The sequence below is a fragment of the Anticarsia gemmatalis genome, chromosome Z (assembly GCF_050436995.1).
Source record: "Anticarsia gemmatalis isolate Benzon Research Colony breed Stoneville strain chromosome Z, ilAntGemm2 primary, whole genome shotgun sequence".
Classification (NCBI taxonomy): Eukaryota; Metazoa; Arthropoda; class Insecta; order Lepidoptera; family Erebidae; genus Anticarsia; species Anticarsia gemmatalis.
Window position 1 is genome coordinate 16,762,902 of NC_134776.1, and position 14,421 is coordinate 16,777,322.

Below are 14,421 nucleotides of genomic sequence, written 5' to 3' on the forward strand. Positions count from 1 at the left end.
TAGTGACACAAGAGGCTGATGAGGATACCAAAAAGATGTGTCCCACAGACTGCAATGAAAACCTACTACTGGACTGTCCTCATGCAACTCTCTACCTACGATTTCCGCACGAAAGAGAGCTCAAAGTAAGTTGGTTTATGTTTGAAGGATTTTTATTATTCTTGCCAATGGTATCATGGACTAATTTTTATGGAAAGGGTTAGGAAGGATTTAAATTCCTCTAAGAAAATTAAGATGAATAATCAACCTACTAACTTGCCACCATTTTGTAATATGCAAAGAATAAAATTATATCTGTAACTGAATAACTTGTGACAATCAAAGGTTCTACTTATTGTACTTTAATCGCGATCTTAATCTGCTTTCTTAATGTTATGTAAATTATAGACCAGTAGGTACTCTAATTTTTGAGAAAAACACATACAATGTTATTCAACAAATAATAAATTCTATTAAATAACCAATTTTACAACATAACAATAGGATAGATTCGTGTACATACTTGCATAGATTTTTCCTATTTTATTTTTTTGTTTTTCGTTCGCCCACGTTAACTTGTGACGTTTCCGAACGTAATATGTTAAATAGTCTTTGACAGCTGGCGTTCAGGGGGAACTGGGAGGGAGAGAGATTTTCCCGCGCGATCCATTAAAGACTCGTCAGAAAGCCGACATTACAAGTCTCCTGACCTGTACGATATCTATTAATATTATAACGTTAAGTCGCAACCGAGTTGTTTTGTTGCTTCGGTATAGTTATATTAAATTTTAATAGTCTATGGCAACAAACTTTTTCTCAAATCACAACAGTCATGTTTGGTTGTCGATTGACACATTTTGGACTTTTGTTTCAACATGGTTACTATACTCTTTAAAATATAGCTTGATTAAAATGACAGTTCTAAGCAAAACAGATGACACAACTTTGTAGTGACGTCTCACGAGTATTACAAATTGAAACACGAAAAATCTGTCTTGTCTAGCATTATAACTATTTTTTAAATACAGATCCTCAATAAGAAATCAGAATAATTCAGTACAATCAGCCTTTAAACTAAAAATCAGTACTATTTTCTTTAGTCTTAAAAATAAACCTAATAATTTTCAACCTCTCTACAAGGCTACGTCATGTTGCAAAAATTTTAGTGAGGAGACACAATAGATGAGAGTAAATCGACTGATTAATCGTTAATCGCGAAGTACACTTTGATACTTTTTGTGACCAAGAATTAATAATTAATCTCCAAGATTGTTCCAGCGATTCTGATGATACCGATGAGAATGATACTGATTTAGGATGCGCACCATTAGCTGCGCATCCTATATTACTATCATCCTCATCCCTATCATCAGAATTGCACCATTAACTGAATAAATTAATTTTTTTAAACTGTTTTCATTGTTTTATTTAATTGATCCTAATTAATACTAAACTAGGAGAGGTCTCCGTGCGGTGTTAAAAGTAGGGCAGGTCGTCCTATACGAATTTGCTTAAACAATAAGATTCACAACAACAATTCGTAAAAAGCTAATTCAAATTAATTGAATCGAATATAATTATTTTAGATTCGATTTTTTCGCTATCGATTTTGATCAATACTTCTACAACCCTAGTCAAAACAGTTTGACATCTGCCATTCTAATCAAGCTATATTTTAAAGAGTATAGGTCGAATACTACTTGAGAATTGTAAAAATCTATTAATTCACTGAAGGTACGTGGTTAGTTTATTAATAAAACATTCACTTCTCGACAAACCGTAGCCGTAGGTATCACCAAAACTGAAACAATAAAATACTATTAAAAATGTGTTTCATTCTGGATATTTACATCTCCATGGTTTGGGCAATCGGTTAGTATTCATAGGCTTTATTCATTTATACTTAGTTGGATATTTGATTGCTATGAATTAAGTTTACAAAACGCCTATAGACCATTAGCACATGAAATAACGTCAATTCATAATTCTACGATTTTGTTTTTGTGACTATGCTAGTATGCTAAAAAGTTTTATTAAGAATATTATGAACATCAATGAACATTATGAACATATGGGTCTCTGATATAGAAGCATATTTTACATCACACTTTATGATCAGCAAACATGCTAGGTGAAAGTGAATAATTCCATTTAACCAGTCTCTGTCTAATCCTCTATAAGATTGCCTGAAGCCTATAGTACCTGTATCATCTGGGCTCTTTTATTGGAAACTCTGAAATCTGAACAATATTTATTGTCATGTTACTTGTTAAAAATCTGCCAATATTACTAAAATTTACTTTGGAGGCAAAAAAAATACTATGAGAGTAAATAATTGTATATTGATGTTGACTATATGACTGATTGAAGATGAACTAGTATGTTAATGTCTCTTGTGTTATCTTTCAGGGCTGGCGCTACATGGTAAAGTTGGCTGCCCACAACAATGGGGCACAAATCCATCATCAGCAACTGACTAAGGAAGATGTGCCAGCTATTGTGGATAAATGCCTCAGCTTTATTTATGCCCATGGTATGTAAATGTTGCCTCTAATCTGTTAAACAATTAGAACAATCAGTATGAGAACAAGATGAGCATTTCTAAAAAAACATCTGATATCTATTCTTTTTACAAAACATATCACAATGTATCTAGTCCTTTATTAAATTCCAAAACAATGTAATTGTTTTTCTCAACTACTATATACTATCTCTGTAAATGAGCTAGTTATAATATATTGGTCCAAGCCGGTTTCGGCGACAGCGACTGCAATTACTGTGGACTTTGAAATGAGCTAGTAAAGTTTTAGTGACAAATTTCCACAATATTTTTGCTCTCCTGCAAAATTGACAAAATGTAAATAGGTTCATCTGGTTCTTATACCACTATTTGTTATATAGTAGGAAATTACGGTTGAAAGTTACTGATATAATGATATATCGTAATAAATTATTCTTGTGAGATAGATAGAATACTGGCTACCTATATACTCTGCTTATCTCTATAAAAGTAACATTGACATTAATTCATAGTGCTAGTTTTCTAATTGCTTATGCTTAATTTTATAAGATTTTATCAGACCATAAGGGTCTAATACTAATGTTAAATTTAGCTTTTTATGGTAATTAAAAATAGAATAAAATTAAGTTACCTACCTTGCTTTGGTCAGCCTATAAAATTATTAACTAGTATACTTATTTTGGTCCACCTACAGCACAATGTAGTGTCTTCAACTGTTTTGACTTTTCACCAGTAATATGGTAAATGTAAGAAACAAACTTAATGTGATTATTGATACATTCTAGGCAGTCTATCAGAGGGCATCTACAGAAGAGCAGGGAGTAGTGTGGTGCTATCAGAACTGCTTGCACGGTTCAGACGAGATGCATGGTCAGTGCAACTCAGCTCGAGCCAGCACTCGGAGCATGATGTGGCTGGAGTTCTCAAAAGGTAAACTTACAACTCAACACATTAAGTCCAAATGACTAAAGTCATGGCTTTTTCTTATGTATGGCATCTGCTTGAATTTGTGAACTTATGTGTATTGTATTTCTTCTACAATAGCACAATAGTTATATGTTTCTAACATTTCTTGTATACCAATTATATGCATTTTTTTTATATTTTTCATTCGAAGTTGATTTGTGTGACATGATAGCTTAGTTGTGTAGAAGAGTAAATTACAAACATCTACTTAACCAGAAAAATTATGTCTGTTTCAGGTTCTTCCGAGATCTTCCGGAACCCTTAGTGCCGCAAGATAAACATCAGGCCTTGATATCAGCTTTAGGTAATTAATCATTGTATTATGTATTTAGAAGTATACAGGGTGTCCCAAAACTCAACGATAATCCGAGACAGGATGAAAAGCCCAGCCATACTGGTTCTAGGAAAAATAAAAAAAAAATTCCATGTCACTTAGTTCAGCAATAATAGACACTTTTCAAAAAAGTTGAAATTCCACACCCTTGGTCGCATTTTCAAGTCCTGTGATCACCAATGTCACAATTTCGCTGTGTTTTTTAGAATTTCGTAATCTTTATTAAATATGCTATTAATCGTAAAACAAATTAATGCACAAAACATTGTCAATTTAATAAAAAAAGTTAAGTTTTAGTGAGGCATGGTTCACAAAAATATCGTTAGTTAACTTTGACGCTTCATATTGAAAAAAAAATCTACTACACTACCCTTGGCAAGTTATTTCAAAAGTTGGCGCATTTAATCAAGATTTCAAAATGGTGCAATACTTGCCACTTTTCTTGGCATTAAAAATGTTATTTTTATTTGAACGACGAGTATCCTCGAAAATGGATCGGACGCAGTGGTACAATTGTATGGCCTCCTCGTTCCCCCGATCTAAATCCAGTAGATATTTTTTACTGGGAATGCATAAAAGAAAAAGTCTATTCGAAATCAATACAAAATCTATTAGAACTTCGCCAAAAAATTGACACAGCGTCGGAGGAAATAAATGCAAGGAATTTTGCTTGACTGGTAAAAAGATCTTTTGTACGCCGTTGCAGAGCATGTATTCGTGCCAGAGGAAAGCAATTATTTTTAGTAAAGAGGTAATTGAGTCAGTCCATAACCAATATTTAATGTAATAAACATAATAGGTAATAGTAATAAAAAAAAAGAATGAACGAACCATCGTTCTTATTTAATTATTCTCCTTAAACTAAAGTAATTCCGAATTGTTTTCCTCTGGCACGAATACATGCTCTGCAACGGCGTACAAAAGATCTTTTTACCAGTCAAGCAAAATTCCTTGCATTTATTTCCTCCGACGCTGTGTCAATTTTTTGGCGAAGTTCTAATAGATTTTGTATTGATTTCGAATAGACTTTTTCTTTTATGCATTCCCAGTAAAAAATATCTACTGGATTTAGATCGGGGGAACGAGGAGGCCATACAATTGTACCACTGCGTCCGATCCATTTTCGAGGATACTCGTCGTTCAAATAAAAATAACATTTTTAATGGCAAGTATTGCACCATTTTGAAATCTTGATTAAATGCGCCAACTTTTGAAATAACTTGCCAAGGGTAGTGTAGTACATTTTTTTTTTCAATATGAAGCGTCAAAGTTAACTAACGATATTTTTGTGAACCATAACTCACTAAAACTTAACTTTTTTTATTAAATTGACAATGTTTTGTGCATTAATTTGTTTTACGATTAATAGCATATTTAATAAAGATTACGAAATTCTAAAAAACACAGCGAAATTGTGACATTGGTGATCACAGGACTTGAAAATGCGACCAAGGGTGTGGAATTTCAACTTTTTTGAAAAGTGTCTATTATTGCTGAACTAAGTGACATGGATTTTTCTTTTTATTTTTCCTAGAACCAGTATGACTTGGCCTTTCATCCTGTCTCGGATTATCGTTGAGTTTTGGGACACCCTGTATAAGTTTGTTTATAAGTGGTCTGGTTACCATAGTACGGGCTCTGCTTTGTTTGGAATCAGATGACTGTGTGATTTGACCAAAAACATTAATTTACTTTATAATACTTGTTATAAAGTCTCATGTGTTGATGTAATTTCCAGAGCAATCGGAGGAGTCGAGTCGCAACGAGAAGTACCGCCAAGTAATGGCGTCGTTCCCTCTCGTCGCTCGAAACACCACACGGAAACTGTTCGCACATCTACACTTTCTACACACCATGGCACACGCTAATAAGATGGGTGCCGAGAATCTAGCTTCAGTATGGGCGCCGACCATCATGCCGGCCGCATTAGTGAGTTATCTGAATTCAATCTTTAGGGTCAATCTTCATGCATTCCCGGTTATTGTTTTCTAAGCTTGACTATAGTTCCTATCCAGACATACTTGTTTTGGTTTTTTATTTTGGAAACAGGCGACTTTAAACATAAATAATATATTACCGTTAAATACGTTTCTCTCGTTTTTGGAAATGTGTTGGATAGGCTCCATCCAACATATCTATTTCAATTCTAACATAGTTGTTTTCTTGGCTTGTTTGACCTATGAACGTTAGTTTTACTAGTGACACTCTTTCACGTTTTTATTGCAGACAAGTAATACTCTTCAAACTGCGTGGTCATCTAAAGAGATGTTTGTTGTACGGGACCTTATTGCTAACTTTGAGGCAATATGGGAACCGACGGAAACAGAGAGACGCCGGGAAGCCGCAGTTAGACGGGTCATCACTAAAATCCTAAGCAATGCAGCACCAGCACCGCCTAAAGCCGCGGGTGATTTGAGAGCATGGGTATACGTGCATGATAGAGGAACTTGCATTCAAGTAACTGTAAGTACCTACTTGTTAGTGACGCGGTGATCAAAAGTATAACAATATAGAGTTAAAGTTTCAGATAGTGTTTGTGTTAACAAAATATCTACTAAAGTAATACAGTTAAAACTTTAACGGATTATGATATTTTACATTTGCTTTGTTTTTCAGCTGACACCTAATAAAACAAGCTCTGATATATGTATTGAACTCAGTGAGAAAGCTAAAGTGGACTCGCATCTACTCATGCTTGAAGAAGTAATATGTAACGAGTCAATGCGCCGAATTGTTCACATCGACGAGGTCGTATTAGACGTTGTCCTAAGATGGAGTTACTGGGACGAAGATGATAGAAAACACAACTATTTAATTGTAAAAGAAAACAAAATTTTGTATGATATGGAAGCTCTCAGGAGCACCACAAATGTATGCGGAGAACTGAGATTGGCGACAGAGGCAATGAAATCGTTCAAGCTTCATATGTTTGAGGTGCAAAATTCTAAATTGTGTTATTTTAAGGATAAACAGGTGAGCTTTAACTTGAGTTTTTAAAAAATCATACATTGAACACACTTCATATTATATTTACACCAAAAAAAATACTAGATTATAAAGGTTTGGTAATTCAACGAATAACTAACTTCATTAGAAAATAAGAAGTAAAAACTGTTATGCATTCCAGGGTTCTCACAAAATTGAAGAGTGGAATATAAAAGACATTCTGTGGTACACCGGCTACGAGACTAAAAGAAACCCGCAGTCGCGGTGGGCTATCACCTTTATTCCCAGAAATAAACAGAAACGGTAATTATCTTTTATTATTATTGTTACATTTAAATGGCTCTGTAAATAGTAGTTAGGATGAGTTGAAAAACAAAATGGTATATCAAAACTGATCTTTGATTTACTTACTTACATGCTTACAGTAGATAAGGACAGAAATTAGTAATGGTATGTATTGCCAAGTAATAAATAAAATAAATAATTTGGTGTAAACACGAATATCGGAAAAAAAATATTAAATTTTTTAAGATCCCCCGATACAAAAACTTAATTTCCCTTCAAAAAGTACAAAATAATAAAATAAACTTAATTTTGAAGTACCTAAGAATGTATTAAAAATTAAAAAAAAAAAAACTCGTTTTACGGGACCTTCCTTGCTTAATTAAACTATATTATGAAATTAGGCCTACCCTGATGGAGAAAAGGTGTGATTTAATGTATGTAAATAACAATAATTGTTTACCACAGGAGCAAAGACCGGCCATGGTTCGGTTGCACGCTAGCAGGTGCCGTCACTGACGACCACCTCAAGTGGATGACTGCGCTGATGTTCGCCGAACATTCCACCATTCTTCCGACGCCACGACTTGTCATCACGTAAATATACGTTAGTATAAGTAGTTTGCGGTTAACCGCGCAAAATTACAACAAACAGGAGTTTTTTTTCATAAAGGATCTTAATATTTACGATATACACGTTGTCGATTTTAGGGGTTATATTGACAAGTTTGCGATTGCGTTTTAAAAGTCGATCACGTGTAAAATCTTCTTAGCGTCAATTTAATGCCTTTAAATAATACTAATACTAACACGCAATAAATATTAATAATATGTTAAATTATAATTTTGAAGTATTTTGTTTGCATCACACTTTTTAAAAACAAATAATTTTAACCATTTGTAGAAATTGTTTTCTACCACTCTATAGTATTTTATTGGTTACCATAAATGTTATAGTTAATATAATTATCTTAGTAATTAAATCTAGTTTTTTAGATAAAATACTTGCATAACCATTTACAGCATCCATTTTAAGATTGTATGCAATTTAAGTAATGACTAACTAATTTAAGGACCAGAAAAGATACAATTTACGCTAAAGAGACAGTATTTTTTTTTAATGAAAAGATACTCAGTTTTAGAACAATTTTCATTGCGCCGATATCGAAATGAAAATTCGTTTAAAACAAGAGTTACTAAAATTACAATATTTTTTTATGTAAATCGCAATGGATTTCTTTAAAAAAAATAAGAGGGACATGTCGGACTCGTCCCTGTTATTTTTTTATTATGTCCTAGGTACACGTTTCGTATAAAATAAGACAATTTTGTTCAAAATGTGATACGCGCTTTCATTTCTTGACAACCATGATTTATATTTTGGTTCTAAAGCAGTGTCTACTGTTGACAAATTTTGGTTCTCGTTATATATGTTTATGACATAAGATATCTACATTTCAAACCTTATTTGGTGCGTTGTAAATTGCTTCCTTCGCTAATGTTTGTTGAAGAATTGTGCCTATTGGATTCTACTTCCAATATTAATGAATTTAAATGATACGTTTTATTTAGAGCAGTATATTTATACCATCTGTTCTTATAAAAGTGCCTTGTTCAAATTAATGCATTTCCTATTATATTTGCATATCTGCCCAGAACTGTTAAAATTTATTTTACGTAATAAATAAACTTTTATTGTAGGTTAAGGACAAAAATATGAATACTAGTATTTAACATAAGAGTACAATGTAGTGAAGGTAATGAAATCAACGCACATTTGCATTGAATCTCGCCACTCAAATGAACTAGAATGTATCAATATAAATTGGTTCGAGATGCACAAATTATATAAATTAAGAGTACATGAATACAGTAGTGTATAATAAGTGTCTGACAGTTTATTATATAGAATTTCGACAATTATTTTCATACATTTACCGTCGCTTTATCTGGCGAATAGGTTATAAAATATAAAAAAGATCATTTGTTTCGCAAAAATGGGTTTACATAGAATAAGTCAGATGATACAATAAAGTATGATGGCACAATAAGTGTCAGACAAACTCACAAACTATCAGCCAGATAAAGCGATGGTAAATGTACGCTTGATAGTCAAAATTCCATGTGAGGAGCTGTCTGATACTCATATAGAAGTTGTGAATCTGGTCTTAACCGCTACAGTGGTGTGCTTCTGGTAGGGCTTTCTTTACCCTATTATTCCAACCACAACGGACGCAGTAAATAGTAATCTTCATTACACGCAAAACGCGTTAACATGCAAGTTAAAAGATAGTAGTTAAATGACAATATTATAATTGCGTACTAACACAATGCAGTCTTGTGCGTTTTAGAATAAAATATACAATAAATTTGTATTTTGCAATACTCGCGATTCATAGCGAATTAACATACTACTGTCGTAAAGTTGTTTAGTATAATTAATAAGTAGTAACATATTCTCTATATATTTGTTTTAGTTATAGATATTTATAACTGTATGAGACTATTGATTGTAAATTATATAATAAAAACTAGCCGAATTCACAAAACAAAATGACGTAAGTATAAGTATAATATCTGTTCGACTAGGGATATATTATGATTATAGTAGTGAATTTTGCCATTTATTAGTTGTTCGATACGACATATCTTTCGAAAGGACTTAGAAACATTGGTGATAGAAAATTACAATTTATATTATACGTATATATTTAATTCAATGACATCTTGTAAATTGTTCGTATATTATTATTGTTATATTGTATTTTTATGAATTTTTAATATAAATTAGACAATTGTAGCTTTGTTATATTTTTATATTACTATGTATGATAAAGTGCTCAAATAAATACAATTAAAAAAGCGTATTTCAATTTGATTATTTGAAAAACCTGCTCCTAACGGGAATATAAACTAAAACATAGTATCCTACAATATACTTGCGATTTTGAAACGATAAAATTGCTCTTGAAGCTCTGACCTCGATGCGCTAGCAATCAAAGGAATATTGTTAACATATCGAACAGAATGTTCTACACTGTCGGTCCGTGCATTACAATTAACGTATCGGTCTATCCGGTGTAGGTATAATATGTACTTTTAAATGAGGTTTTGTAGACTGGGTGTTGGGAGCTTTATTTATAGACTAGCTGACCCGCGCAACTTCGCTTGCGTTGCATAAGCTTTAAAAAAATTCCCCGTTTTTGTAACATTTTTAACTTGTACTCTGCTCCTATTGGTAGTAGCGTTAAGATATATAGCCTATAACCTTCCTCGATAAATAGACTATCTAACACTGAAAGAATTTTTCAGATCGGACCAGAAGTTTCTGAGATTAGCGCGTTCAAACAAACAATCAATCAAACAAACAAACTTTTCAGCTTTGGAATATTAGTATAGATATAGATGTCACCGAAAAAAAGTAAGGTCCGTAAGTTTATCAATTTCCTATGAAGTTTATAAAGTTTCGTAAGATTCTAAACGGGAGATAATTACAGACGATATTTGACAGACGAATAAGCAGTGAATTAGAAATAATTAAAAACCTATGTCCCACGTTTTGTTCTATTGGCTGTGGCAGGGACTGACTAAGGGCCAAGCCATAACAATGTGTTGCGTCAAGTGTCGTAGATTTCAGTGATACGGCGTCGCAACCCCGTGTTGTGGGCTAGCCCTGTCTAAGTAAAATTATTGTTAGGAGAAAATAATCTTGCATTTTGTGAGAATCGTTTCAGTATTTTACTTTAAATTGCCTTTTTTCCATGGAATGTTTCGTTTGTATTTTTTGGAGTTTTCTTCGTTGCATTTAAAGCTGCAATTTGTCCAATCATTTTCTAATACTTACCTTGGGTACCTAGTTTCGTTCATTTGTTAAGGTTAGCACGTTAAGAACTCGTAGGACTGGAACTTGTAGCTGTGAAATCTGGATTTATTACTAAATCCATGGTCATCGTTATTTTTGGGTATATTGTATGATTTTCTTGACGTCCCCGATATGAAAGAAAGAAAAAAGAAATGAAAGAAAAATATTTTTATTTCTGCACAACATGCTTATACCGCTCGCGACCCGTGTTACAACTGCGATGTCCAACTGGTTGTACTACGGGGAAGTAAATTTACCCATGGTTCAACTGGTTGTTCTATGTGGAAATATCTTTACCAATGGTTCAACACGAGTGTGTTGTTATTTCCTTGGTCCCACTAGTTGTACTACTGGGAATCGAATGTATCTATGGAACAACTACTGCTAATAAACTGGAAAAGATTATCTTATTATTAATGCTGAAGTGCAATGCAATTACTACCTCTTTTGATTAGGCATGTGCCTAGCGCAAATTGTCGATTGCATGTCCAATAGTTATATCTCCATCTAGTAACTGCAGTTTTACATAATCATCGTTCATTATATAATGTGCCCTTCCTTTATAACCGACCTTCCGCTTCTTGGGTATGGGTCCCTTGAATTGCATTTTAGTCAGTTTTTTGTTAGTACGTATTATAAGTAAGTAATTGGATTATCGAAGATCGAATTGCATCAACTGTGGTCACGGCTGACTGTCAGCCTGTGACCACGGTGGATGCAGTCCGATCGAAATGTTGGGTTAACAAATTTTGTTAAAAGTTGTATTATCTATACTAATATTATAAAGCTGAACAGTTTGTTTAGATGATTGATTGTTTGTTTGTTTGTTTGTTTGAACGCGCTAATCTCAGGAACTACTGTTCCGATTTAAAAAAATATTTCGCTGTTAGATAGCCCATTTATCGAGGAAGGCTAAAGACTATATATCATCACGCTACGACCAATAGTAGTAGAGTACCACCAGTAAAAAATGTTACAAAAACGGGGAAAACTATGACCCATTCTCTCTTATGTGACGCAAGCGAAGTTGCGCGGGTCAGCTAGTACTTAATATTACGTGTACAAGTCGCGAGAGTTTAAAAACACGCAAATTGCCTTTTGCTTAATAACCACTAGTGTTGTTGAATTGGCGCCCCATGGAACGCCTACGTGGTTCACCTATGTAGGTGTACAACGGTTAACTTTTTGTAGGTACCCCTGGTTCACCTAATGAGTGAACTACTAATACGATACTTATTAAAAATCGCGTACCCGTAGTTTACCAGCTAGGTTAACTACGGGTACAAGTACCAAATTACTTTTCAAATGGAAATAACATTGTACTGGGTGAAGAAAATTTATTTACTTAACAATAAAAAAGACCATAATTCTCGTAAAACTGACTTCAAAGCAAAAGGTTACTTTATTAACACGATTAAAAGAGACGATAATATATGGAAAACAATCTTAATTGGGACAAAAAAAACGGACCATTAAAATCGATCCACCTAGAAATATTAAACAAAAATTATTCTCCTCATTTATGAAGTAAATTAAATAATAAAAGGAACTTAATTCTTTAAATTAATTAGCTACATAGCTTTATTAATGCACTCTCTATAGTGATATCGCCATAAAAACTCATGAACTAATTCCATTTGTATACTGTGGATGTGGGTAGTTCCTTGTCTTCTGTTTTCTGTGGTAGTTATTGTTTCTTGTAGATAGTTTTCTTTTTTTTACCAGGAATTTTTACTCCATGTAAGACTGCGTTCTCACGGGGTCGTGTCTTACTCTTCCGGATCTGATTTTGTATAGACTCCGGGCCCTTGTATTTATATGGAAGAGTTCACGCGAACATTTGGATTTAAGATTTGGTTTTTGGTTTTTGCATACAAGGTTTTAATGCAGTCTTCTTGAAACCAAAAATCAGCTATTTTTTTTAGAAGCAAACATTGTATTTTTGATTGTTCGCTAGAAAATGTCGTGGTTCTAGTGTTTCGCAATAAACTCATAGTTACACCAGTGTAATACCGAAGAATAGAGTTCTTATTAACTACCTACTGTGGTGTAATCACGAGTCAGACCCCTAAAATATTAGGCTCTGTTCCGGTTGGTTCGGTTTTTTTCGAAATAATAAGTATAACCACTCAATGCGCGTTAAGTGAATTGTAGTGAGTTAAACCGTTGATTGTTGGGATTACTTGTAATGCAGGATTTTTTTTATCTATGTAGCATCAGCATATTACATAATTAAGTCAATAAATCTGACATCAAAATTGACAACTACCTACTACTTATTCAGTTCGGGTCTGGTGAACAATTAAAAACATTATGAATACTTTCAGTACCTAGTGCTGGGACGAGTCATAAAAACTAGATGCCTCAAAGTTTTCGTACTCTAGATATCTGCAAAGAGTTACGACGGCAAAAACATTCCAGCATATTTGCATAACATCGGTTCCAAATTTGTCGCATGTTTTGTCATATAATATGGATTTTAAAGCAAACGGTCGTGGCTGGGCGGTTTCATGGCGGCCGGGGCCTGCGGTGCGAGGCCGCGATGTCACCGTCGCGTGTCCGCACGCCACCGCCCACTCCGCATCACAACTAAATTACTTTTAACATTAATAAACCATATTGCTCTAATTTACTTTACTTTCTCCTTCTTTTAATAAGCCCTTGGAAAAAGTCCCGAGTAATGTGTACCAGTCGTTTTTTACGTTGCCCTGACGTCGGGTGGTTTTTTTCTGTTGCGATTTTTTGTGTTGTTAATTGTTGTAAGCGGTATATTCTGACACGTGGCCATGGATGATACGGATAGAACGCAAGCCATGCTGTTGGCGGAGGAGGAGATCAACAGGGTACGTATACGGGGGCGTATGTGCGCACGCTACTGTTCGTGTCGATATGGAGGATATTTACGACTCGTGAGCGTCTATACACATACTTTAGAAACTTTTGAAAGCAGTAATAAAGATTTAATTTGAGTTGGTTCTCATATTCGTTCATTTATGAGGAACGTTAGGAATGTATATCAAGACAGCAGTTATAGAACTAGACTCAGAACTAGATCCATGGCGTGTTTCATGCATGTAGTGAATAAGTTTTCGTCCGAATTTAGTTAATTATGATTATGATTAATAATGATCTTTGTTCGCATTAAAGTAGATAGTTAGATACATAATAGCCTGTCGGTGCATTATACATACATACATTAAAGTTATTATAATATATATTTTTTTAATAATAATAACAAAAAAGCACATGCTTAGCTTATATTATAAGAAAATATGTATATTTCATTAGAATAAATCCAATGAAATATAGATATTTTTAGCTTTCCCCCGATTCTTGGAAGAGTAATTGAGATTTTCCCATATCACCAAAAATCTATAAGTTTTTTACTTATAGATATATTAATTAGTTGCGTAACTGAACAAGTAAGAAGGAAAAAATACCTTTCAGCTCTTTTCTATTTTGGTAGTTTTCTAACAAGCTATTTCGAATTAAAATATAATGGTCGAGACTATTTTCAATCCGTACAAACCA

At 33.6% G+C, this 14,421-nt stretch overlaps 1 protein-coding gene across 1 annotated transcript in view; it reads left to right on the forward strand.

Annotated features, from left to right (window-relative positions):
- RhoGAP15B (RhoGAP_ARAP and RA_ARAPs domain-containing protein RhoGAP15B) overlaps positions 1–9,889 on the forward strand; it is a 44,597-nt gene extending 34,708 nt beyond the window's left edge. Inside the window, exons 4-12 of the mRNA XM_076134720.1 lie at positions 4–125; positions 2,389–2,512; positions 3,286–3,430; positions 3,703–3,770; positions 5,539–5,729; positions 6,027–6,263; positions 6,417–6,773; positions 6,928–7,049; positions 7,497–9,889. Of these exons, the coding sequence (XP_075990835.1) occupies positions 4–125; positions 2,389–2,512; positions 3,286–3,430; positions 3,703–3,770; positions 5,539–5,729; positions 6,027–6,263; positions 6,417–6,773; positions 6,928–7,049; positions 7,497–7,629 (1,499 nt within the window). The 3' untranslated portion in view covers positions 7,630–9,889. The remainder of the gene's footprint in view (positions 1–3; positions 126–2,388; positions 2,513–3,285; positions 3,431–3,702; positions 3,771–5,538; positions 5,730–6,026; positions 6,264–6,416; positions 6,774–6,927; positions 7,050–7,496) is intronic.
- The last annotated feature ends 4,532 nt before the right edge of the window (positions 9,890–14,421 follow it).